General features: G+C 41.3%; 1 protein-coding gene across 4 annotated transcripts in view; it reads right to left on the reverse strand.

The window, feature by feature from the left end:
• Positions 1–807: 807 nt before the first annotated feature.
• sh3gl2a (SH3 domain containing GRB2 like 2a, endophilin A1) overlaps positions 808–27493 on the reverse strand; it is a 120567-nt gene continuing 93881 nt past the window's right edge. Inside the window, exons 3-12 of one of the 4 annotated variants that reach the window (XM_034187604.1) lie at positions 22845–22917; positions 19112–19255; positions 17375–17508; positions 17031–17189; positions 13859–13962; positions 11946–12061; positions 9370–9384; positions 8772–8783; positions 2787–2798; positions 808–2705 (exon numbers count right to left, since the gene is read on the reverse strand). In XM_034187604.1, the coding sequence (XP_034043495.1) occupies positions 2509–2705; positions 2787–2798; positions 8772–8783; positions 9370–9384; positions 11946–12061; positions 13859–13962; positions 17031–17189; positions 17375–17508; positions 19112–19255; positions 22845–22917 (966 nt within the window). In that variant the 3' untranslated portion in view covers positions 808–2508. The remainder of the gene's footprint in view (positions 2706–2786; positions 2799–8771; positions 8784–9369; positions 9385–11945; positions 12062–13858; positions 13963–17030; positions 17190–17374; positions 17509–19111; positions 19256–22844; positions 22918–27493) is intronic. The other 3 variants (XM_034187605.1, XM_034187606.1, XM_034187607.1) reach the window with 3 other exon arrangements.

The following is a 27493-nucleotide window of genomic DNA, read 5'->3' on the forward strand; positions in this document are numbered from 1 at the left end:
TCCACCAGAATATTGTTGGTTAGGGAACATAAACATCCTAGATATATAACAATATGAGTGTTAATAGGTGGATGTTGCACATTGCAAAAACACCATATTTTACAAATTGTATTTGTCTAATTTGTAGACACAATCACTTGTTTTTATACATTTAAAAAACCTTCTTAACAAAGTCTTGGAAACATTTTTTGAGTCAAATCTGAGGTGAAATAAGCTGTTTTTTTTAAAAAACTCACCATAATGACTTTAAGCTACTGTGTTATTTATAAAAGGCGTAACACTTCCTAATACTATAAAGTAAAGCTCATAATGTGTTTTCTCAGATTAACTCAAGACCTTATTTCAAGAACTCTGCAGTGAATTTTCACTTGTTCCACTGGCAAATGAGTTTTTAATTTCTAACAAGTAAAAAACACAAAAAACTCCTGTGTTTTACATTAAGTGTAGATCAGATGCCCTTTCCAGAAATTAGACAGATATACTTGGTAAGATTTTGTCTTTTAGCAGTATATCGTACAATTTATTTATTTTTAACATTGGATGTTATATTTTTCTCTGTGTATTTTTGTTGACTGGTTTGGGCCTGGGAGGAAGTATGCACTTTTGTAGATTAAAAATTAAACAATTAATTAATTAATTCCATTCCGCTTTTTGAAAACCCTTCGTCCTTAAAATAAAAACAATCAATCGCTTAGGTCTCGGTTCAACATCAGTATAGTACAGCATAGCGATTAGTCAGGAATCTGACCCAGAACAAAAAAGAGTTATTTTCTGCAGAAAATAACAGGAACCCAAATGAGCAGAAAATTCCTACAGCTTTTTAATATCACAATACATCAAACATTTTTTATACAAGTTGTTGAAAATACATGTTGAAGAATTGAAACTTACATCATACTGAGCAAGTGCACCATATTAGTCTTCACTTCAAGTTTCACAATTTGTCTTTTTGCAAATTATGTTACACTTCACTAAACACTACCTCCAAAATATTGTTTTCGTACAGAGTGTGACCTAATTTCTATCTCCTGATAAAAATGAATAACAAGTGACTGCAAAATCCAAGCCATTGCATCAGACAGATTTGCGCATCATCTTGATTCGGGTTCCTGCTTGTAACTTTGGTATCTACTGTAAATCATACTGTATATGCATACATTTTTAATGTGTGCTTAGTGTAATCTTGATTGTTAAGTCCTCAATTAGACGAATCCTACAAGAAAACCCCTCCAGTGGGATATACAGCTGCAAGCGCAAAGAGGCTAAATTCTTTGTCAAAACGCCGGAGAACAAATGTGAAGGCCATAGTTTACACAGGATATTTGAAAGTAAAGCTGTGTTCACAATTGGTATTGCTGGGCCTTACCTTGTTCTCTGTGTGCTGTACTGCTCCGTGCGGATCATTACCGCTCCAGAATTGTTGGTGGTGCAGTTACATTTACTACTTTATTACTAAATGTTGCTAGCATTAGCTATGTCATTAGCTTGAATTCAATAGCTGCCCTTATTTCAGACTTTTTAATCACAATCTGGACAGCTGCTTTTAAAAGCTGCCATTTCCCCCATGCAGTTTTTTTTTTAAACTTCTGTTCTGACAATAAACTAGTTTGTTGTACAATTCTGGAAATTACATACACATATTCCCTGCAGTTAGCAGGACATGCATAGAATTAATGGAGTCAGTGAGTAAATGAGATAGTGAGCCAGCAGAATTTCAGTCTGTAACTTTAAAAACTACTCTGTATTCAACCCTGAAATGGTTTAATTCTTATAGCTAGTGGTGAGGACCAGTGAGCCTCAGAGTTTGGGCCATGTTGGCTTCTTTTAACAACTATTAGCATTAGCGCCTTCCCTTCGTTAGCACAGTAGCTCACTGGCTGTTCAGCACAATCAACAAATTTGAATTTGTGACATGGTGCGCCTCCAGTGGTGTGCATCATTTTCCTCCTTGAAACACTGTCGCAACACACCACTTACACAATATCCAAAATATGTTTTGCCCCAATAATGTGAACACAACTTAACAATGTTGGCTACCTTTAAAAAGACGACAAATAAATGCAACTGAGCTCAATAAGATAAAACACTGACACAAAAATTTTTTTAGTGTGTGAAATTCTATGTAGACTTTTCCAGAAAGAACAATGAATGTAAGTGTGACTTTGCAAAGCGGTTCAGCAGGCTAACAGACAACTTAAGCCCAGATAAAGCCAGGACATAAATAGATTTAATGACTATGGAAGCCTGAAGGTACCTCCTGATGGGAGGAAAGCAGCAGCATCAACGCTGATTTTCCCTTATATAAGATGAAAGTTTATTTTCACATTAATTGGTGTATACTTGCTTTCTTCATCAACCTCATCCCTACGTCTTCATTACTGTGTGGTTTGCTGTTTACTTCTTTGAAGTGGAGAAGAAGTGGTTTGTTGGTAGGAAAAGGTATCTGGGAATATGGGGGTTTGTGGAGGTCAGGAAGCAGCTGGTCATCCTTCTGGACAGTGTGAAGTCCTAATGAGGCAGTGGCACCAGGATGTCCACGTAGTTGATGGGGAAGAAGCCGGAGTTACCGTGTAACATACCCTCGTACCAGTTTTCATCGATCTTATTGGTCAGGGTGATGATATCGCCCTCCTTGAAGCCTAGCTCGCCCTCATTCTCAGGGTCAAAGTCGTAGAGAGCGCGACAGCTCGGCTGGTCCACGGGGGCTGGAGGGAAACCACAATTAGATTGGCATGAAACTTTTAGAGGTACTAAACAAAAATTAAGCAAAATGATCACAGGCTCACCTGGAGACCTGGCTGAAAGGGAGGGAAGAGAGAGAGAGTGAAACAAAAGAAGCAGAGTGAGAAAGAATGAAGTGAAGAAGAAGCCAGAAAGACACACATGATCATCAGCGGCAAGAAAAATAAACTTACAGATTTCAACAACACAAGGATAATGCATGACTTGAAAATGAAAAATGAAAGGCTGCACTGCAAAAACCTATGTTTCGATTCAAAGCCACTTTTTTTTTTTTTTAGTATAAACGGATTATCTAGTGATTTCTCAGTGAGACATTTGTCTTGAAAAGAAACGGTCTTTATTTGAGTTATTTTTAACTTGATAGAACATCTGAAGCTGTACCTTAAAGTGCATGTCTTTGGTAAATGAAATACCAAATTAGCTGATTATTCTAAATAAATGAAGAATTATAAAAATAGGGATGTATTATGTTTTATTTTGGTGCTATATGCCCACAGAAAGTCATAAATATGGGCAAATGAGCTTGATTTCATCTGTTGCTGATAAATGCTCAAAAATATCAGCCTGTGAGAAATGTTGACTTCAATGACATCATTATTGGAACTGCCCCTTCAGACCCATTTGCCATTTTCTTTGAAACAAATGGGAAAACTGGATTTTTTTTTACAGATTGAAATCGGGGTATTTTTGTGAACTTTGACAGTGAATACATTGAAATGGTGAACAGGCATGTTTTTATAATGTCCAGCAATACATGTTTATAGGTTGAAGTGGAAGTGTTTTGTACTCGCCTCTTGGAAAGAGTAAAGAAATTGCAACAGAGCATAGCGTGAGAAAATGGGCTTCAGAAACTTCCATTCATGGGGCCAGCAGAACGAAGCGTGTTGCCTTTCCCAAAAGCGTGGAAAGGGATATGCTGTTTTTTTTATTTCTTTTTGCCACCGTCACGGAAATAAAATGTCTCTCTCGCCCATGCTCCGCCATGAGCCATGAGGTGGACACCGGACCAGAGATGAAATGGCTCTTCCATTCTCCATTGGGAAACAAGAATGTTATCTGTGTGTTTGTAAGTGTGACCATGAAGACTGTGAGAAAGTGACTACTGTTGCAGTCTTAATGGGACAGTGAGTGACCTTCACGCACCAAAAAAAAATCTGTTCCAAATGTTACTTAACGATTGTGGATAACAATGGCTGTGAATCTGTCTTGTATTTTTTTGATGCACTCTGGCTTATTTGACTTTTATCAGCTATGTCAGTGCCTGCACAAGTTAAAGACTTGGAAGAAATGATTTATAATCTGTTATATAATATTTTAAAAGATAGTGCTGAATGGAGTGAAATACAGTGCTATGTAAAACTTTGGGCACCCCTGATGATTTCCATGATTTTCCTTTATAAATCATTGGTTGTTTGGATCAGTAATTTCAGTTACATATTAATCACCCCAATCACCATATCACCCCAATAGAGCGCTTCGCTCTCAGACTGCAGGCTTACTTGTAGTTCCTAGGGTTTGTAAGAGTAGAATGGGAGGCAGAGCCTTCAGATTTCAGGCTCCTCTCCTCTGGAAACAGCTCCCAATTCGGATCAGGGAGACACACACCCTCTCTACTTTTAAGATTAGGCTTAAAACTTTCCTTTTTGCTAAAGCTTATAGTTAGGGCTGGATCAGGTGACCCTGAACCATCCCTTAGTTATGCTGCTATAGACTTAGACTGCTGGGGGGTTCCCATGATGCACTGAGTGTTTCTTTCTCTTTTTGCTCTGTATGCACCACTCTTCATTTAATCATTAGTGATCGATCTCTGCTCCCCTCCACAGCATGTCTTTCTCCTGGTTCTCTCCCTCAGCCCCAACCAGTCCCAGCAGAAGACTGCCCCTCCCTGAGCCTGGTTCTGCTGGAGGTTTCTTCCTGTTAAAAGGGAGTTTTTCCTTCCCACTGTCGCCAAGTGCTTGCTCACAGGGGGTTGTTTTGACTGATGGGGTTTTTCCCTAATTATTGTATGGCTTTGCCTTACAATATAAAGTGCCTTGGGGCAACTGTTTGTTGTGATTTGGCGCTATATAAATAAAATTGATTTGATTTGATATATCATATAGCAGACAAACACAGTGATATTTGAGAAGTGAAATGAAGTTTATAGGATTTACAAAAAGTTTTCAATAATTCTTTAAACAAAATTAGGCAGGTGCATAAATTTCTGCACCCCAACAGAAAAAAATACATCAATATTTAGTAGATCCTCCTTTTGCAGAAATAACAGCCTCTAAATGCTTCCTATAGCTTCCAATGAGAGTCTGTATTCTGGTTGAAGGTATTTTGGACCATTCCTCTTTACAAAACATCTCAGGTTTGTTGGTTTCTGAGCATGGACAGCCCACTTAAAATCACACCACAGATTTTCAATAATATTCAGGTCTGGGGACTGAGATGGCCATTCCAGAATGTTGTACTTGTTCCTCTGCATGAATGCCTTATTAGATTTTGAGCAGTGTTTAGGGTCGTTGTCTTGTTGAAAGATCCAGCCCCGGAGCAACTTCAACTCTGTCAGTGATTCATGAAAATTGTTCTCAAGAATAAGAATCTGCTGACATTGACTGGAATCCACATGACCCTCAACTTTAACAAGATTCCCAGTACCTGCACTGGCCACACAGCCCCACAGTATGATGGAACCACCTCCACATTTTACTGTAGGTATCCAGTGTTTTTCTTGGAATGCTGTGTTCTTTTTCAGCCATGCATACCGCCCCTTGTTATGTCCAAATAACTCAATTTTAGTTTCATCAGTCCATAGCACCTTATTCCAAAATGAACCTGGCTTGTCCAAATGTGCTTTAGCATACCTCAAGCGACTCTGTTTGTGGTGTGCACGCAGAACAAGCTTCCTATGCATTACTCTCTCATCCAGCATCTCCTTGTGCAAAGTGTGCTGTATAGTTGAACGATGCACAGAGACACTATCTGCAACAAGATCATGTTGTAGGTTTTTGGAGCAGGTCTGTGGGTTGATAATGACTGTTCTCACCATCCTTCACTTCAGCTTATCTGAGATTTTTCTTGGCCTGCCACTTCGGGCCTTAACTAATACTGTGCCTGTGGTCTTCATTTCCTCACTATGTTCCTCACAGTGGAAACTGGCAGCTGAAATCTCTGAGATAGCTCTTTGTGTCCTTCCTCAAAACCATGATATTGAACAATCTTTGTTTTCAGGTCATTTGAGATTTGTTTAGAGGGTCCCATGTTGCCACTCATTAGACGAGATGCAAAGAGGGGAAACATTTGCAAATGGCCACCTTAAATACCCTTTCTCATGATTGGATCCACCTGTGTAAGGAGGTCAAGGGTCAATGAGCTTACCAAACCAATTTTGTGTTCCAATAATTAGTGCTAAATGTATTCAAATCAATAAAATGACAAGGGTGCCCAAATTTATGCACCTGCCTAATTTTGTTTAAATAATTATTGCACACTTTCTGTGCCCAAACATTTGCATACAACTGTATGCCTTTTAAGGGAGCAACCTCAACTAGATTGCCTAGAAGCAGTCTTTAAATCTGAATCAACAGTCAGTAAATTGATCTTAAAAACAAGCATTTTCAACTTATTTCAAACATATGAACACTTCTAAGAGCCTGATTTACATTGGAACCAACTTATTTTAACATTTCTTGTCAAGCAAAATTGTCAATTTCTCCTCAAATTCAGTGTTTATTCCTTGTATTTTAGCTCAGCTTTTTGCAGTGTAGATGGAAAAACAGCATGACAAATACAACCCCAACTCCAATAAGTTGGGACGTTGTGTGAAATGTAAATAAAAACAGAATACAATGATTTGAAAATCCTCTTCAACCTATATTCAATTGAATACACCACAAAGACGAGATATTTAATGTTCAAACTGATAAACTTTATTGTTTTTTTGCAAATATTTGCTCATTTTGAAATGGATGCCTGCAACACATTTCAAAAAAGCTGGGACAGTGGTATGTTTACCACTGTGTTATATCACCTTTCCTTCTAACAACACTTAATAAGCGTTTGGGAACTGAGGACACAAATTGTTGAGGCTTTGTAGGTGGAATTCTTTCCCATTCTTGCTTGATGTACGACTTCAGTTGTTCAACAGTCTCTGCTGTCGTATTTTGCGCTTTTACTACGAAGCCACACTGTTGTAACACCTGCAGAATGTGGCTTGGCATGGTCTTGCTGAAATAAGCAGGAAAGTCCCTGAAAAAGACATTGCTTGGATGGCAGCATGTGTTGCTCCAAAACCTCGAACTGATGGTGCCATTTTGAAATGGATGCCAGCAACACATTTCAAAAAAGCTGGGACAGTGGTATGTTTACCACTGTGTTACATCACCTTTCGTCCCCATGTGGGAACTGAGGACACTAATTGTGAGTGTCATGACTGGGTATAAAAGGAGCATCCCCAAAAGGCTCAGCCGTTCACATCCAAAGATGGGGCGAGGATCACCACTTTGAGAACAACTGCGTTTCTCAATGTTCAATCGCAAAGAATTTAGGGATTCCATCATCTACAGTCCATCATATAATCAGAAGATTCAGAATCTGGAGAACTTTCTACATGTAAGCAGCAAGGCCGAAAACCAACATTGAATGCCCGTGACCTTCAATCCCTCAGGCGGCACTGCATTAAAAACCGACATCATTGTGTAAAGGATCTTACCGCGTGGGCTCAGGAACACTTCTGAAAACCATTGTCAGTCAACACAGTTCGTCGCTACATCTACAAGTGCAAGTTAAAACTCTACCATGCAAAGCAAAAGCCATACATCAACCACATCCAGAAATGCTGCCACCTTCTCTGGGCCTGAGATCATTTGAAATGGACAGACACAAAGTGGAAAAGTGTGCTGTGGTCTGATGAGTCTACATTTCAAATTGTTTTTGGAAATCATGGATGTCGTGTCCTCTGGACAAAAGAGGAAAAAGACCATCTAGATTGTTACCAGCGCAAAGTTCAAAAGCCGGCATCTGTGATTGTGTGGGGGTGTGTTAGTGCCCATGGCATGGGCAACTTACACATCTGTGATGGCACCATCAATGCTGAAAGGTACATCCAGGTTTTGGAGCAACACATGCTGCCATCCAAGCAACGCCTTTTTCAGGGACGTTCCTGCTTATTTCAGCAAGACAATGCCAAGCCACATTCTGCACGTGTTACAACAGTGTGGCTTCGTAGTAAAAGAGTGCGGGTACTAGACTGACCTGCCTGCAGTCCAGACCTGTCGCCCATTGAAAATGTGTGGCTGCATTATGAAATGCAAAATACGACAACGGAGACCCCGGACTGTTGAACAACTGAAGTTGTACATCAAGCAAGAATGGGAAAGAATTCCACCTACAAAGCTTCACGTGAGCCTTGCCACTCATGTGTAGAAAGTTCCACAGATTCTCTGAATCTTCTGAATATATTATGGACTGTAGATGATGAAATCCCTAAATTCCTTGCAACTGAACATTAAGAAACATTATTCTTAAGCTGTCGGACTATTTTTTCACACAGTTGTTCACAAAGTGGTGATCCTCGCCCCATCTGTGCTAGTGAATGGCTGAGCCTTTTGGGGATGCTCCTTTTATACACAAACATGACACTCACAATTAGTGTCCTCAGTTCCCAAATGCTTATTGAGTGTTGTTAGAAGGAAAGGTGATGTAACACAGTGGTAAACATACCACTGTCCCAGCTTTTTTGAAACGTGTTGCAGGCATCCATTTCAAAATGAGCAATATTTGCACAAAAACAATCAAGTTTATCAGTTTGAACATTAAATATCTTGTCTTTGTGGTGTATTCAGTTGAATATAGGTTGAAGAGGATTTGCAAATCAATGTATTCTGTTTTTATTTACATTTTACACAACGTCCCAACTTCATTGGAATTGGGGTTGTAAATAAAATGATAAATAAAAATAACAATGCACATCAGTCCATTTAAACACATTAAACCCAGGAGTAAAAGTTGGACTTCACATGTATGTCCAATTTACACTTTCTCACCTGGAGATCTTGCTGTAAAAGAAAAAGGAGAAAAAGGCAAAGGTGAAACACGAGCAGAGATGTTTTTGTTTTATAACATTTGGTTTGATTTGCTGGATGAGTGGATGAAGTCATGATGAACTGATGAAGGGAAAGATAAAGAGACCAAGAAGAAGCACACACTAGAAATAAAATGAGAGAAAGAGTGATAAAGAAAGAAAAGAAATCAGACAATTGTAAGAAGAAAAAAAAAAGAAAGAGAGATTAAAAAATCCCAGAAACAGCAAATGCTCATCTGCTGGTAATCTTTTCATTGTTGGGTCTGGAATTATTTGTCCAATGCAGAGCACGTGATTTTTCTGCTGTTTGTTGAATGCAACACTTTAAAATGTTACGGTAAATATATATATGTTAAAAAGTACAGACAAAACCTAAGTGAAGGAAGAGATCTCGCCAAGATTCACTACTGTCTCATGTGGAGATGTTGCTGCAAAGAGGGAAGAGGAAACATTACAATGAAGGGGAAAAAGAAATGGGTTTTTGTTATCAATGATAATAATGACGATGATGGACATGGACAATGACAGAAAAAAAAGCACAAAGTGTAACCTAGGCTCACCTGGAGACTTTGCCCCTATGAAAATGAACAAAAATCATAAAGGAAAAGAGAAGAGTGCAGACTTGTATTCATTTGTTCTGGATTGATGGTAGTAACCGAAATACTGGGGGAAACTGGGAAAGGAGAAGATAAAACTTGCAAGAACAATAAGCAGACTTTAAATTCTCACATAGTGTAATTTATTTTGACTAAGTGAATTTAGAACTGTGTGTCTATTTGCTATATCCCTGTTTTTAAAGCTACAGTGTGTAGGATTTAGTATCATCTAGTGGTGAGTCTGCAGACTGTATTTTGCTGTCAATTGTCATGATTTTGGTTCCCTTCATGTTTTCACTTCTGTGGTGATGGGGATTCATTCCTGCTTGTCTTGTCTTGAGCTGAGTCATATGAATGATCCTAAAATAAAATAAAAAACAAACAAGCAAACAAAAAAAACCCCTGAGGTTTGTCAAATTTGTTAGCCCGTGCTAGCAACCAGTTGAAGGTGTATCGGGATGCATCCACTGATTCCTCTTCTTTTTTCTCCTGTCTTTCAGATGCACCGCACAATGTGAAAGACGGAGTAAGTATGTCCCTTTTCGTCTACTTTCGTCGTCTTTATGTCTTTTCGTTTAGCAACATGGCAGCCTCCATGAAGGGACCCGCTCCCATGTTCATCTGAAAGGCTCATTCTAAACTCATGAAAACACACTGATTTTCCGTTTCAGATAAAATGCTTGATTCCATTTCTGCTAATAAATCCTACACACTGTAGTTTTAAGCATGTTTGAAATGTAAATATTTCGTGTTGTCATTTAATCCCATTTCCTGTATGAATTTATTGCAACTGTCTGCTACTACTACAAACTACACATTTCTTTTGCCTCCTTCACATTAAAAGCCTTGCAGTGGTTCAAAAAACTCAGGCAGAAATTTGTGTGAAAATTTATGGTTTCCATGTAGGGAGAGGAGGGGAAAAAAACGCTCCCTGAAGTTGGAATTCTGTCCATAGAGATCAAACACATTCAAACACATGGCCCTAGGTTATGTACTCACATGAGAAAATGCCCTGGTAGTACAAATTAAAGATGATGAATGGGAGGCCGTTAACAAAGACTGTAAGTCTTCACTGATGTTTGAAGTTGACAGTTGTCAGTTGACAATGCCCAATTCGTTACAACTGGTCGGCAACAAGCAAATGTTCCCCCTGCATGTATGTAGATATTAACAAGTATCTCTTACGGAAAGACAAACAAAATGTGCATGGCCATGCAACACATGCACACACATATGTGTATATATGTAAAATGGTACCCAGTGCACTGTACTTAACACTATGGCACTATAGTCATCAGATCTATATGGTAGTACTGGAAATGGACTGCATTTTTATAGCGCTTTTCCATCTGCATCAGGCACTCAAAGTGCTTTACAATAATGCATCAAATTCACCCCGATGTCAGGGTGCTGCCATACAAGGTACTCACTACACACCAGGAGCAACTAGGGGATTAAGGACCTTGCCCAAGGGCCCTTAGTGATTTTCCGGTCAGGCTAGGATTTGAACAAAGGATCCTCTGGTCTCGAGCCCAATGCTTAACCACGAGACCATCACCTCCCCTTACACTGTAACATAGATATTACATTATCAAATATTTGCCTGAGATTATTTGGATATGTAACAGATAAAAGTAAAAATAATAATTGTAACTTACTTAATTAGTCCACTGTGTACATCCTTCGGGATCTTGCAATTCCATTGGAAAAGTGTATGGCCATCGCAAATGCAATGTGCAGTGCCTTGTTTGTACTCTTGTTCTGGGTAAATTGCCGCGTACCATTGTGACAAGCGGCCACAGAATAATGGGGACCTGGCATGCTACTTTGACACTGCTTAAAAATGCTAATTTAACTCTAAGGGCAACATATAAACCAGGGGTGGCAAAGTTCGGTCCTCGAGAGCCACCTTCCTGACACTCTTAGTTGTCTCCCTGCTCCAACATACCTGAATCCAATGAAAGACTCGTTAGCAGACTTTTAATGAGCCTTTCATTGGATTTCATTGGAACTTGGCCACCCCTGATATAAATGAATGACACACTGCAGTAACACAGCTTTGTTTACTGAAGTGGGTAACCGTGAACTTTGATAGAAATATCTGACACAGTCACCGTGCATGTTGATAATGCTGATTGGTGGCTAAGTTGATTGTAGGTGTGCATGTGAGTGTGTTTGTTTGTCTATATGTGGCCCTGCGATAGACTGCCGTCCTGTCCCGTGTGTATCCTGTCTACCGCCCCATGAGTGCTGGGATAGGCTCCATTCACCAGAATGTATTCAAGAATTTCCAGAAGAACTAAAACCATGTGGAAAAAGGTGTTTGAATTAGACATGTAGGTTAAGAAGAAATAATGTCCAACTCAAAAACTTTACAGGCAAACACTAAAAATCCAACCTTTCTGTATAGTCGTAACTGAAACGATCAACTACACTGCTGGCTAATACTCTGTTCATGCGGACGGTGATAATAAGATGCTCAAATGGATAGATTTTTGGGCATGTGTCTGAGCGCTGATGCTTTTCTGTTTCGGGCTCACCTGGGGACCGCGCACCGTGGATGCCTCCATTGTAGTTCTCACTGATGGAGAAATCCAGAGATGTGCGTGGTTTAGGAACATACTCTTTCCTTGGTTTGCTGGAAGCTTCTCTTATCCTGCAAAGTGTTGTGTACAGAACCCCTCAGTACACAATCCTGAACAATAAGCATTTTATTCCACAATAATACGTAGTACAAACTCTCACATCAGAGTATAGTTTGAGAAGATTTTGTCTGTCTGTTTTTTGTTCCCCTGCGCCTTCCAGGTCCTTTGAATGATTTTTACCAAACTTGGCAAATGGGTGATGACTGACCCCAGATTTATCCTTAAATGGTTGTTTTTTTTGTTTTTTTTTGATTTTCCATTCCAATGCCCACCAAAGTTGGCGGACCCATGAAGATGGGTTCGGAAATTGCCCAGGTGAGATTAAATGTTCTTGCACCGTATGATTTTTTCTCATGTAGGCTACTGCATAACCAGCTGGTCTCTCACAGGTGTGACAATTTTAAAACCGATTGAAAGGCTTTATAAAAGAGCTCTGAAAATTTTAGATAAAAGACCATTTTCATATCATCACTGCAAAATTTTAACAAAGTATAACTTATTTAGTTTTGCAAATTTTATAAAATTTAAAAATGCTTGTCTAATATATAAAATTTTACATGGGTTGGCTCCTCCACCTCTTGCAAATTCTATTAAATATAGAACAGTTGGTCCGAGGGTCATCAGGGCTATGAGTAGAGGGGACTGTGAAGTGTCTGTGCGAAAAACAGCTTTTGCACAAAATGTTCTGTCCTACAAAGGCAGTCTCCAACGGAACGCTTTGACAACTACAGTGAGAGAGGCTCCAAGCTTTAAAGCCTTCAAAAGTCACTTAAATGAGTGGCTCAAACCAAATCAAAAATGTGAGCATTATGAACTCAATTGTAGAAACTAAGAACTGTAAGGAATGTGTAATGCACTACAGCACTTTATAAATTATTGTTCTTAAAGTTATGGTTTTTAAAATATATAAACGTATGAAATTAGACGTGCAATTTTAATTAACTTATTCTAATTGAATTGTACATGTAGTTTTTTTTTGTTTTTTTAACTGTGTGTCCTCTGACTGAATATGTGTAAGCTAACCTTCATGCTCAGATCATGTCAGTGTCCTTTTGTTTCCTGTCTTTTTTCTAGTCGGTGTCTTGTTGTAGTAGTTGGTGACCCCTATGTAATGTAGTCTGTTGTATTGTAAGCTCCTGTGATCTTTGTGTGTTTTTTCTGTAAATTGTTTAATTCTTATAGTCTGTCAGGGACTACAGATGGAAATGAGCCCATGGCTATAATCTGACATATTTACACTTTATGTGTTCATTAATATGTGTTGTTCCTTTTAAATAAATAAATGAAAATGAAATGAAAATAAATTTACCAGTGGTTAACCATTTGGTGTCAAAGTAATTAGGGTCAAAGGTAAAAATTCTAAATTTCAGTCTGATTTGCACCAAACCTGGCACACACACAGAAGTGGGTTCCACAATTGCCCGGTAAGGTCTAATGGGCCAAATTTCAGTCAGTGGGGCCATTGCTGTGTCTGTCTTTCTGTAGGTTGACATACTCTTTTCAGGTCCTTTTTGCTGATTTATACTAAACTTAGTACATAAGTGAAGGTTGACCACAGAATTGTCCTTAAAGGATTAATTTGGGGAAATATCAAGGTCAAGGAATATGATTTTCACCCCAATTTAGAACACGTGTGAATCCCAGAATTACACTGGCTAGAGGTCAATCATTTGGGTGAAAGTCAAGGTCACTGTGGTCAAATGTCAGATTGTTGCAGCACTGACCGTCTTCATGACCATGGGTACTATTACCTAGTTATTGTAAAGGTGCACAGTAACTGATGTAGGGCAGCGTGTGTCAGAACTGACCGTTCATCGATTTTACTGGACAGCTGTGTGAGGATCTCAGCAGCTCGGCTGTGGTACTCCACTTGGGCTTGGACCAGAGAAGCAAGCTGACTCACCTGTTCAATCTGTGCGGGAAGCACAAAGCCTTTTGTTAAAATATAATACATCTGATAGGATGCATTAGAACAGTGATTTTCAACCTTTTTTGAGCCGCGGCACCCTTTTTGTATTTACAAAATCCTGCGGCACACCACCAACCAAAATAATATTATAATGCTATTACCTCTGGTTTTGCGCAAAACCCAATTATCGCAATAGAAAATCGATACAGAAAACACCGCATTTCCAAAATCCTCAAGCATTTTGCGCTCTGATCTCAAGTAGGGCTGTCACGATTACGAATTTCTGGAGACGATTAATTGTCAGACAAATAATTGCGATTGACGAATATATTGTCTATTTTTTTTCTTTTTTTTCCCCCTTCTTTATATTCTACTATTGCAGTAGAATTACACAACTCTGGAAGAACGTTTGGCTTCTGTGAGTGGAGAAACTGGGAATGGTGCAACATTTTTATTTTTATCTTCATTTTACATACAGTCCCAACTTTTTCTGATTTGTGGTTGTTTCTGTTGCATTTCTGAAATTGTTTCTCCTCATCAGTCACGTTTTGTGGTTAAACACTGCATTAAGCTCAAGATTGAACAAATAAATACCTTTGGAAAATAACAGCTGTTAAAGTTCAGAGTTCTCACCTGCTTTTTGTGATCTCTGCGTCTGAACATTGTTTTTTTTTTTTTGTGGCTCAGTTCATTCATATATTCTCATTTTTTAAATATGTTTTTAAAGATATTTGACCATTTATTTCATCTCATGATCTCATAAATTCAGCATACGACGCACACATGGTGTGAACAGGACGGTAACGGCAGAATCACACCTTTAGAGAAAGTTCAGAGAGAAGTAAAGGCAGCTTCATGTTTCCGTTTTGTTAACGTTCACTTGGGTTAAAATCCTCTCTCTGCTCCGTGCTCGCTGCGCATTGAACGTGTCGCGCCTGCATTCAGGAATCTCCCTCACCCAACCCCTCCCTTGCAGTCTGCAGCTTGTTAACTCCGCGCGCGCGCACACACACAGGCACTGACACACACACCAACAGCTCCGCATTTTAGACGGCTTTTGAAGGAGACGACACTGTTTTAATCGGCCGTCAGCCTCCTTGTTATTGTCCCGCCTTAAGATGAGAGCGAGGCTGCAGCACGCGAGGCTGAGTCGTTTTATGCTTTATGGATAAAATAAATAATTCATGGTAATCGCGAATATGAAAAATACCCACGGCACCCCTGACGATTGATCACGGCACCTTAGGGTGCCGCGACACCCCGGTTGAGAATCACTGCATTAGAACATAAAATGGATTGTGAATGAAATCTGCACTCAGATTCACAAAACCTACAGTCCTGTAGAAGAAGACGCAGGTGTCAAAGGTAAAAAATGTCATCACAGATCAGTGAAGGACAGTAAGAGGTGTTAAACTAGGAACACAGAGGGCTTCCAGTGATTCTGATGTCTACTTGGTCATCTGTGAAAAGTCATATTTATAAAATAGGATTTGCACATAAAATTACTTTTAGTTTTGCTATTTAGAGAATTTGACCCATAATGTACGAGGGCTGTCCATAAAGTATAGGTCCTTTTTATTTTTTTCAAAAACTATATGGATTTCATTCATATGTTTTTACGTCAGACATGCTTGAACCCTCGTGCGCATGCGTGAGTTTTTCCACGCCTGTCGGTGACGTCATTCGCCTGTGAGCACTCCTTGTGGGAGGAGTCGTCCAGCCCCTCGTCGGAATTCCTTTGTCTGAGAAGTTGCTGAGAGACTGGCGCTTTGTTTGATCAAACTTTTTTCTAAACCTGTGAGACACATCGAAGTGGACATGGTTCGAAAAATTAAGCTGGTTTTCAGTGAAAATTTTAACGGCTGATGAGAGATTTTGAGGTGACACTGTTGCTTTAAGGACTTCCCACGGTGCGAGACGTCGCGCTGCGCTCTCAGGCGGCGTCATCAGCCTGTTTCAAGCTGAAAACCTCCACATTTCAGGCTCTATTGATCCAGGACGTCGTGAGAGAACAGAGAAGTTTCAGAAGAAGTCGGTTTCAGCATTTTATCCGGATATTCCACTGTTAAAGGAGATTTTTTTAATGAAAGACGTGCGGACGGGTCCGCGCATCGGGACGCAGCCGGCGCGGAGCGGCGGCACAGGAAAAACACCTCCGTGTTGATAACCATTTGTAAAATCCAGGCGGCTTTTGATGGCTTTCAGTGGAGTGAGTATATGAGAAATTGTTTATCAGCTGGAGATGTTCCAACTTGTCCTTAAGGCTTCCAACAGAGGTGTTTTTCCTGTGGTGGAGCGTCGCGGCGGCTGCGAGCCGACGCGCGGACCCGTCCGCACGTCTTTCATTAAAAAAATCTCCTTTAACAGTGGAATATCCGGATAAAATGCTGAAACCGACTTCTTCTGAAACTTCTCTGTTCTCTCACGACGTCCTGGATCAATAGAGCCTGAAATGTGGAGGTTTTCAGTTTGAAACAGGCTGATGACGCCGCCTGAGAGCGCAGCGCGACGTCTCGCACCGTGGGAAGTCCTTAAAGCGACAGTGTCACCTCAAAATCTCTCATCAGCCGTTAAAATTTTCATTGAAAACCAGCTTAATTTTTCGAATCGTGTCCACTTTGATGTGTCTCACAGGTTTAGAAAAAATTTTGATCAAACAAAGCGCCAGTCTCTCAGCAACTTCTCAGACAAAGGAATTCCGACGAGGGGCTGGACGACTCCTCCCACAAGGAGTGCTCACAGGCGAATGACGTCACCGACAGGCGTGGAAAAACTCATGCATGCGCACGAGGGTTCAAGCATGTCTGATGTAAAAACATATGAATGAAATCCATATAGTTTTTGAAAAAAATAAAAAGGACCTATACTTTATGGACAGACCTCGTAAAACAACTGCTGTTCAAAATATGAAGCACTTAAATTTTTGAAAGTGCGATGTAAACTAATTATTGAAGTGAATAAAAAGGACAATGGAAATGGAAGTGACGGGTGTAGTCACACACATTCCAAAATGGGCGAATAAATAAGCAGAACATTTAAGCCTGATTGACAGAGAGGAGAATAAGTCTCACGTCGCTCTCCAGTAGATTGAACATGCTCTGCTCAGCAATGTCTTTGGAGTCATCAAATTTCTCCAGGGCTTGTTTGATCTCGTCATCTGTCACTTTTCCCTGCCTTTTCTTTTTATAATCAAAATCCAGGCGGCGACCTTCCATTTTCTTCAGGTGATGCTGCACAAGAGAAGAAAAACGGTAGATCAGACAATTTGTGATGCTTCAGAATCGTTCCTTCTTAAGGATAACAAAACAAAACAAAACAAAACACAAAGACTGTCCAAATGCATTCCAGGAAGAATAACAGATTAACAACTGAATGACTGCTTCTCTTATACCGCCTGTGAGCGCTGTCCTCATACCTGAATCTCCTTGAGATCTTTTTCATGCAGGTTCTGCAAAGGATCGATGAAGTTCTGCTTAACCTCCATGTCCAGAGCATCCTTAACCTCCCCCAGCTCACGCATGGCCTCTCCGGCATCAAGCAGAGCAAGGCCTAAACAAAACGTGCGACATAACCTCCAACATGAATGTTAAGTATTCCCTGTTGAGTAAAGAGGCCACTCACTACTACACGATGATGCAATTGGGCACTGCAATCTCATTTGAGGGCGGGCGTTAAAGGGGTAAAATATGATGTAATTCCTCTACTTCCAGGGGACCAACCACAGCATTTTCAATGGGTTTTTGGGCAAATTACATGCAAACAAACTGAAAATGCAAAGAAAAAGTGACGATGTGGTGGGAAAGTGGACATGTGTTGCAGTTTGTTTATGACTTGGAGCACAATCGTGTCGAGGTGGTTTTGCAGGCGAGAGATCGGAGCTACTCTGGTTAGCTGTGTAGTCTAACACTTACCGGCACGACGTCTCCCATCTGCCTCATCTTTTCTTCTCCACTAGGAACCGAAAAAAAAACCTTTTCGCGACTGCTTCGGTGATTGCAGCCGAAAACAAAACAGTACACCATTTATCTGTGTGGGTATAATATATTGCGCAACGGGAGCACAGGTCCCCATAAGTGGTCAAGTCCTGCGTTATCACACAGGGTTCAAACGAGACCATGGTGCCCTATAAGCATTGCTAAACAAGATCATACATAAACGTGCACACTAATGCAATGTGTGCGCAACACCTGCATTACGAACGTGTGTTTTGTTGAGACCGCAAACAGAATGATGCACCAGACTCGAGGTGGAGATGCATGTTTCAATTGTTGCAACACCAAATAAGAGCATTTGAAAGAATATTTAAATAAGCATGTGGAAAAGGAAGGTGACTATGCAGGAACATGATGACACTGCCTGATAGAGAACATTCAATTCTTTAAGCAGATATATTATTCAAGTATCTTACTTGTTATTCAGATAATCGCACAGGAAACAGAACTTTTCAGCCAATTCGGGTACTTAAATATTTTCGGCAACGCACTGAAAAACCTTTGGGAGCTCACATGCATTTTTCTCTGAGCAACAACAACAAAAAACTCTAACTTGTGCTCTAAATGTATTTCTACGTTTGTTATAAGCCACATGTAAACAGCCAATTTTAACATATATCACTCAGGGTGTCATTTTCTATCTCAAGTCTCTGTGGACACTTGGCATTTTTGCACATGACAAACACCTATAATGTGTAAACTAATCAAATGTGGGAAATAATTCTTTATTATCTTTTGTACACACCGTAACATTTTGAGCACTGATTAATACACGGCCTTGTTAGATATTTATTTTTTCCTCCCTCAGGCTCTGCTGTGTTCACTGTGTTTCTTCTGAAACGTGCTTCTCTGATCCATTGATAAGGTATGATTGCATTGTCTCAGTGTCATGAATGTCCGGCTTAACACTGTCACCTTTGAACACCGATGATTTTGGAGGCTTACCTTTTGTTTTTGCAATTTTAATGCCTTCAGATGTGAAATAAATGACAGAGCAAACCTCAGGCATCCTACGTGGGTAAAAACAAGTTCATACATTTTGTGTAGCCATGTCTTTGAGGAGGTAAAATCACGCCACTTTGTCTTGTGAAGCGTGAAAAAAAATTGTTTCTGTTTCTCAGACCTGAGGCATGGTTTCCTCTGAGTCACTTGTGTCTTACCAAAGTTTGACTCCTCTCCGAGCTCCCTGCCAAATCTCTGCATCGTCTCTCCTAGGATGGTCTCGGTCTGTGTGTATCCGGGTCCTTTTTCCTGGCCACGAATACGTGACACAGAGTTCATCATGCTCATCTTAGCTCTGGTAGCTGTGAAGAAAAAGCACTTGTGAACCTAACTCTCATTTCTCAACCTTTGTTTACCCCCTTGGATGGCATATATACGATTTCCGTGGTTTGTTGGTCTGAGTCTGCCCTGCAGACAGAAAAACTCACAATGCAGCGAACTACTTATAAGGTGGTTGATGGCACTCAGAACAAATGTTTGGAGTTTTGGTATGAATCAAACACTGATTCTATACTTAAAATAAATTCATACCATTTACAAAATGCATCAGTTTCAACAAATTGTTGACTATTTTTGGAAAGGGTGTGATTGACATTTGAGGTCAGGTGTCACTGTGCTCCAGCCATCTCCAAAGTCAGTTGAATTTGGGTTTGGATCCTGATTCTACAATTTCTTAAAAAGAGTCTTTGTCATTGAGAGATGAGTCATTTTCAACATGGTGATCTTTGTTCCTGGTGATATGCCATTAATTAAAATGTTACACAAGGTGGCGTCAATGTCAACAAGATTGGTGGCTGGGAAGGCACACCCATCACTGTTCAAACATTCACCCATAAATCATGAGGGCAGAGGCTGGTGTGGTGTAAGTGAGTGCTAACAGTACTTTTCTGTGGAGTAATTATGATTTAATTGTGTAATATACAGTAAAAATGAAAAAACAGACACATATACAACCCCAATTCCAATGAAGTTGGGAACGTGTAAATGGGAAATGTAAATAAAAACAGAACACAATGATTTACAAATCCTCTTCAACCTATATTCAATTGAATACACCACAAAGACAGGATATTTAATGTTCCAACTCATAAACTTTATTGTTTTTGTGCAAATATTTGCTCAATTTGAAATGGGTGCCTGCAACACATTTCAAAAAAGCTGGGACAGTGTTATGTTTACCACCGTGTTATATCACCTTTCCTTCTAACAACACTCAATAAGCATTTGGGAACTGAGGACACTAATTGTTGAAGCTTTGTAGGTGGAATTCTTTCCCATTCTTGCTTGATGTACGACTTCAGTTGTTCAACAGTCCGGGGTCTCCGTTGTCGTATTTTGTGCTTCGTAATGTGCCACACATTTTCAATGGGCGACAGGTCTGGACTGCAGGCAGGTCAGTCTAGTACCCGCACTCTTTTACTATGAAGCCATGCTGTTGTAACACGTGCACAATGTGGCTTGACATTGTCTTGCTGAAATAAGCAGGGACGTCCCTGAAAAAGACATTGCTTGGATGGCAGCATGTGTTGCTCCAAAACCTGGATGTACCTTTCAGCATTGATGGTGCCATCACAGATGTGTAAGTTGTCCATGCCATCGGCACAAACACACACTCATACCATCACAGATTCTGGCTTTTGAACTTTGCGCTGGAAACAATCTGGATGGTCTTGTTCCTCTTTTGTCTATAGGACACCACATCCATGATTTCCAAACACAATTTGAAATGTGGACTCATCAGACCACAGCACACTTTCCACTTTGTGTCTGTCCATTTCAAATGAGTTCAGGCCCAGAGAAGGCGGCCCTGTTTCTGGATGTTGTTGATGTATGGCTTTCACTCTGCATGGTAGAGTTTTAACTTGCACATGGTGATGTAGCGACGAACTGTGTTAACTGACAATGGTTTTCTGAAGTATTCCTGAGCCCACACGTTAAGATCCTTTACACAATGATGTCATTTTTAATGCAGTGCCGCCTGAGGGATTGAAGGTCACAGGCATTCAATGTTAGTTTTCAGCCTTGCCGCTTACATGTATAAAGTTCTCCAGATTCTCTGAATCTTCTGATTATATTATGGACTGTAGATGATGAAATCCCTAAATTCCTTGCAACTGAACATTGAGAAACATTGTTCTTAAGCTGTTGAACTATTTTTTCATGCAGTTGTTCACAAAGTGGTGATCCTCGCCCCATCTTTGCTTGTGAACAGCTGAGCCTTTTGGGGATGCTCCTTTTATACACAAACATGATACTCACAATTAGTGTCCTCAGTTCCCAAACGCTTATTGAGTGTTGTTAGAAGGAAAGGTGATATAACACAGTGGTAAACATACCACTGTCCCAACTTTTTTGAAACGTGTTGCAGGCATCCATTTCAAAATGAGCAAATATTTGCACAAAAACAATAAAGTTGATCAGTTTGAACATTAAATACCTTGTCTTTGTGGTGTATTCAATTGAATATAGGTTGAAGAGGATTTGCAAATTATTGTATTCTGTTTTTATTTACATTTCACACAACGTCTCAACTTCATTGGAATTGGGGTTATACATCAAACACCAATATACAGGATCAACTAGCAAAAAAAAAAAAAAAAAAAAAAATTAAATGAGCAAACCAGAATGCAGGAAGAATTCAAACTAAAATAAAATATGGATATAAAAAAGATCAATCTGAAATAAAGGAATTTTTTAAAATATAAATCTGCTACAAATAAAAGCCTAGTTATCTCTGACTCTGAGGTTCGGGATGGGACTGTTGAATGTTGGAGAATTTGAAGTTTGTCATATTATTACAGAAGTGTAGTGCTGCCACGCCAGTGAACAAAAATAAAGGTTTTGTGTTAAAATGTTACTACGTCACTGACAGTTAGGACCAAAAGTTTTCTAATGACAGTGGCTGCTAATCACAGCTGGATAAGTCAGCTTCAATAAAGACTCATCAGTGTTTCAGTATTTTCATTCTGAACCCTGTAATGCTCCATCATGTGTAATAGTGCACACATACTGCACACGTACAAATTGAGCTATGAGGAGTTTTTATTTAGCCCTGCTTTAATATTAACAATATTTCTCAGTCTCCCTTTGTGTGCACAGCTGTGTATATAGACTGTCGCCAGTCCACCTGCACATAATTAGAATATGAGTTTTTGTGACTCAGTGATCCGTGGATAAACTACAGTTTTTAGTTTTTCTGCTTAAACATTAAAAATATTTCTTGCAGCCTCTCCATATGTGCACAGTTACACATGCTGAGGTTTTATGACACAAACATGTGCGTAATTACACATCATTTGGCATTATAGGGTGCAAAGAGAAAAGATTTTGTTGTTTTAATCAATTCAAAGGTTTCACATTTTTAATTTTCACATTTGTAAGTATCACATTATAATGTGAAATTTTTATCATTATTACTTTTGTGTCTCGAAAAAGTGAAACAATCTCATTATAATGTGAATATTTTCACATCATCATGTTTGTATCTCAAAAAAGTGAAAACATCTCATTATAACGTGAAACGTTTCACGGTGTAGCTTGATAAGTTTGCATCTTGTAAAAAGTAAAAAGATCTCGTTATACCATGAAACGTTTCATGGTAAACGTGCTGAGTTTGCGTCACATATAAAGTAAAGAGATTTCATTATAACCTGAAAAGTTTCATGTTATAAGTTTGTATCTCGAAAAGGTGAAAACATCCCATTATAATGCAAAGGTTTCATGGTATAGTGTGATAAGTTTGCAACTTGTAAAAAATGAAAAGATCTAGTTATAACGTGTAATGTTTCACGTGATAAAGAAATACTGTTTGTTTTTTCTTTTTTAACTGACCTGGCAGGGCTACACTTCGGTAACATTATGACATACTGTAGCACAGTTGATTTATGTCACCTGGATTAGGCTGAAGATACTCCGTCGTCTTTGTCATGATGTCCAGCACTGCCCGATCAGTGGTGTCCACTTTCTGCGCAATGTAAAACATACGAAATGATGAACACATAGAAACAAGAATTAGGAAAAAATATGTGGGTAATAACAAAACTAAGCAATGTCTGAATAAACAGTGAACGAAAAAGGAAAAAGAACAGCCGCAGAAGCAATCTATGAAACCAGAAACGGTTTATCTAGTGGAGTGTGAATAAGTATCTTAAAGAAGGTGTTGCGTTAATGTGTAGTCTGGTGGTGAGATGTGTAGAGCTGACTCAACACAACAAATCACCAAACACTGCTTATGTATGAATATACAGAAACATACACATATTGGTAAAATCTGGAATGAGGTAAATTTGCCAAAATGCAAATCCATTCCTAATCTGAATTATGTCATGTTTATGCCCTCAACTGAACTATTTTGTTACCCGATGGCCATCAAATATGGCCATTGCGAAGACTTTGCGTCCCTCCGTCTGTCCATCTGTGGTCAGCATAAGATAGATAGATAGATTTTTATTATCATTGTCATTACAACAACTAGATGTCCGCACTCACATTCCACATACAACAGCACTTGATCTACAATTATTACTTGTTTACCGTAATAATGGCACACATCAGAATTAGGACAACACATATACATTTGACATTGTTTATTTGCACTAAACTTGAAACAGTCCGTTTCCCAATTGAGGCAATGTGAGTGTGTTGTAGCCACTGCAACTGTCAAGTCGCGCCACCAGGCCAGCTTGAGAGGACGAGGCCTGCCGCAGGGAGGGAGGGGCAGGAAAAGAGGCTGGAGCATGCTTCGGTCCATATGTAAGTCAGTTTATTGTCCTTGTGGGTTGAGATAAAAATGGAGCCAAATAATCTCACCAGAGCCTGGATAAATTCCTCTGGAGGAAAACAGTGGGCAATTGACCTTGATGCCTGTAGTGTTGCGGCCGAGCAGTGAAAAACACTTTTTACAGTTCCACTCACTCAGCCAAATCCCAATTATGAATTAAGAATATTCACCAGCCTTCAACTGCAAGGCACGCATCAGCTCCAAGGTGTCATCCAATTTGCGTCTGAGTTCAAGAGTCAACGCAATCTGAAAATGCACTGCCTTGCCGACCTCGTTAATCATGACGGACAAGCGAGGGCCCGTGGTTCTTGATGCCGCCGTCTTGCCAATTTTCCGGTAGATCAGGGCAGCACATAAGCCAAAAAGTACCAGCCCTGCTACCATAAGACCAAAAATGGATAGGTCCTCAACGTCCTCCACAGAGAAAGGCGCCAAGCATGACACACACCAGGAACTACAGGAGTCGAGGACATAGCTCGCAGGATACGTTCCATCTGGGCAGGCAGGATCCCCCGGTCCTGACCTTCTTGTAGAAAAAATGGTGTCAATAGCGTTCAGAGACCAGCTGATCAATTCCATGGTTAATCCAATAGTAGTCCAATAGATCCAGAATCCAATATAGTTTTGAGGAATTCACAAGTCTGGTGAAGTAGGGACTTGAAGGTTAAAAGCAGAGAGATAAGGGAGAGTGGAGGAGATGCGACCGCCCTCGTCGGACTCCCAAGCTGAATAAGTCCAGTCCTATTACTGCCAGAGTCTTCGCATTCACCATTCTTCAGGCACAGATCTTGGACAAGTTCAAAGATGGCTAACCTTGAACTATTTTAAGTGGTTAAAAAGTCACATTCTGTTTCAGTCTGTTGCATTTTTTGTTTTGAGTGGCGAAGTGGCACAGTGACGTCAGTGGCAGGTCTCTCTAAAAATGCTTCATTTATGTGTTTATATAATATGTTTCTCATACATTCTGTAAAAGCTAGCAAGAAATAAACACTTCTAAAACTGAAAATGCTGTTTTTGGAACCTAATAACACCTCTGAAGCCATTTACAAGACATTTAGCAGATGTTAAGTGTGGTGACGTCATACGCTGGTAGCTAGCTGCAAATTCCATTTCATTTGTGTGTAAATATCACCTCTTTGGCGTATATTATGTAAAGGCTAACGAGAAATATGTTGTGTGGGCCGCTGAAGAGGAGGTACTGCTGGCCCACCACCACCAGAGGGCGCCCTGCTTGGAGTGCGGGCTCCAAGCACGAGAGGGCGCCAGACCCAGAGGAAGTGACAGCTGTCACTCATCACACCAGCTGTCACTCATCTACACCAATACTTAAGCCGGACTGCAACTCCACCTCCCCGCCGAGAAATCGTCTACCGAGAGGTAACTTCTCTGCTGACTCATATCATTGAGTGGATTCTGAACTTCTGTTGCATCCGGTATCCTGTGGTGTTCGCCCTTATCTGGGGAATTGGCGTGTGGCGTGACGACGACGACTGCGCTACAGATAAGTGGTTACACAAGGAGCTGTACGAGTGTGTGATTCGGAGGTGGAGGTCCTCCTCCTGACTGTGTACAGACTATAGACCACTGAGTGTAAGGACTTACACTCATTCATCTTGTCTCTGCTTTTGCCAGCAGTACCAGGTTCGACAGCCGAAGACAGAGGTCACCTGGGGACTCGGGACTTGGCGGCTCCGGTGTTCTTCAGACCGTTGGTGGTGGAGGCCGTGTGGGACGCGGCCTCTCTCTCGTCGGGGTCTTCTATCTTCGAGCCTGCCCACACGTCACCTGGTGTTAATTGACTTTGCAATTTCTGTATATTTAGTTGTGTATTGTCACAACATTAAATTGTTACCTTTTGGCTTACTCATTGTCCGTTCATTTGCGCCCCCTGTTGTGGGTCCGTGCTACGACACCTTCCCAACAGGATTTCTCGGCCAATCGTCATGGATTCCGAGGGGCGTCAGCTCGAGCGTGAACGGCCAATGGAAGAGCCAGGAGCGCAGGCGTCAGCGGGAGGCGTGTTGAGTGAGCTGCAGCAGATCTTAACCGCCTTCACGGCTCGGTTGGATTTAGTGACCGAGCAGAATGTCCTCCTTAATCGGAGAGTGGAGGCTCTCGCCGCCAGGGTGGAAGCGCACGATCAGGGGGCTGCTGCAGCTCCTCCTCTGGCTGGTCCTGGGCCTGAATCAGACGTACCACTGGTCGTTCAACAAACCCCCCTACCATCCCCTGAAGCATACATAAGCCCTCCGGAACCGTACCGCTCGTCTTTTCACAGCGCCCCGTCATGTACGCATCAGACGCTAGCCGGGTAGCTTATGTTATTAATCTGCTTCGAGGAGAGGCACGCGCATGGGCTACGGCGCTTTGGGAGCAGAACTCACGGCTCCTAACGTCTTATACTGGGTTTGTACGGGAGTTCAAACAAGTGTTTGATCATCCCAACAGAGGCGAGACCGCTTCAAACGTGCTGCTGTCGATGAGACAGGGGCGCCGTAGCGCAGCCGAGTATGCAGTCGACTTCCGCATCGCGGCAGCGAGGTCCGGCTGGAATAACATTGCGCTCCGCGCCGCCTTTGTAAATGGACTGTCACCGGTCCTCAAGGAGCACCTACTGGCTAAGGAGGAACCGCAGGATTTTGACGGGCTTGTCGATTTGGTTATACGCTTAGACAACCGTTTGAATGAGCATCGTCGGGAGCAGGCCGGGGGGCGTGACCGGGTACGAGCCGTCCCTCCCCCTTCCGGTTCCGACAAGGTGACGTCGTCCCCACGCTTCACTGCCAGAGAGCCCCGTGGGGCTACAGCTCCCCCTGCTGAGGAGGCTATGGACACGAGCAGGGCCAAAGTAAGATTAAATGTCAGACAAAGGAGGCTGGCCCGCGGGGAATGTTTTGTCTGCGGCTCTTGTGAGCATATGCAGAAGGACTGCCCCAAAACGGTCAAACTACAACGCCCGTCCTTAGAAACTGGGCTAAGGGTGGGCCATAACACACACGCGGAAAGACCCCGCAGATCGGCACGAATCCCAGTAACAATCCTTTGTGAGGAGTTAACCCTTCACGCCCCAGCACTGATAGACACGGGGTCAGAAGGGAATCTGCTGGACAGCAGATGGGCAAAGGAAGTAGGGCTCCCTCTGGTGGCTCTGCCGGCACCAGTGCAGGTGCGAGCACTAGATGGCACCCTGCTTCCATTAATCACACATCAGACACAACCAGTGACCTTGGCTGTGTCTGGGAATCACAGGGAGGAGATAGTGTTCCATGTAACACCGTCTACCTCCCGAGTGATCTTGGGTTTTCCATGGATGGTGAAGCACAATCCCCGGGTCGATTGGCCGTCCGGGGTTGTGACGCAGTGGAGCGAAACCTGCCACCGGGAGTGTTTAGGATCCTCGGTTCCCCCCGGCACTACAGCTAATGAGGAGGTCAAAGTCCCCCCCAATCTATCGGCGGTGCCAGAGGAGTACCATCATCTTGCTGACGTTTTCAGCAAAGATCTGGCGCTCACTCTTCCTCCGCACCGACCGTATGATTGTGCCATCGATTTAGTCCCGGGCGTTGAGTACCCGTCCAGTAGGTTGTACAACCTCTCACGTCCGGAACGCGAATCAATGGAGACCTACATCCGGGACTCCTTAGCTGCCGGGCTGATCCGGAACTCCACCTCCCCGATGGGTGCTGGTTTCTTTTTTGTGGGCAAGAAGGACGGCGGACTCCGTCCATGCATTGATTACAGAGGGCTGAACGAGATCACG

This window comes from Thalassophryne amazonica, chromosome 15, assembly GCF_902500255.1.
Source record: "Thalassophryne amazonica chromosome 15, fThaAma1.1, whole genome shotgun sequence".
Taxonomy (NCBI): Eukaryota; Metazoa; Chordata; class Actinopteri; order Batrachoidiformes; family Batrachoididae; genus Thalassophryne; species Thalassophryne amazonica.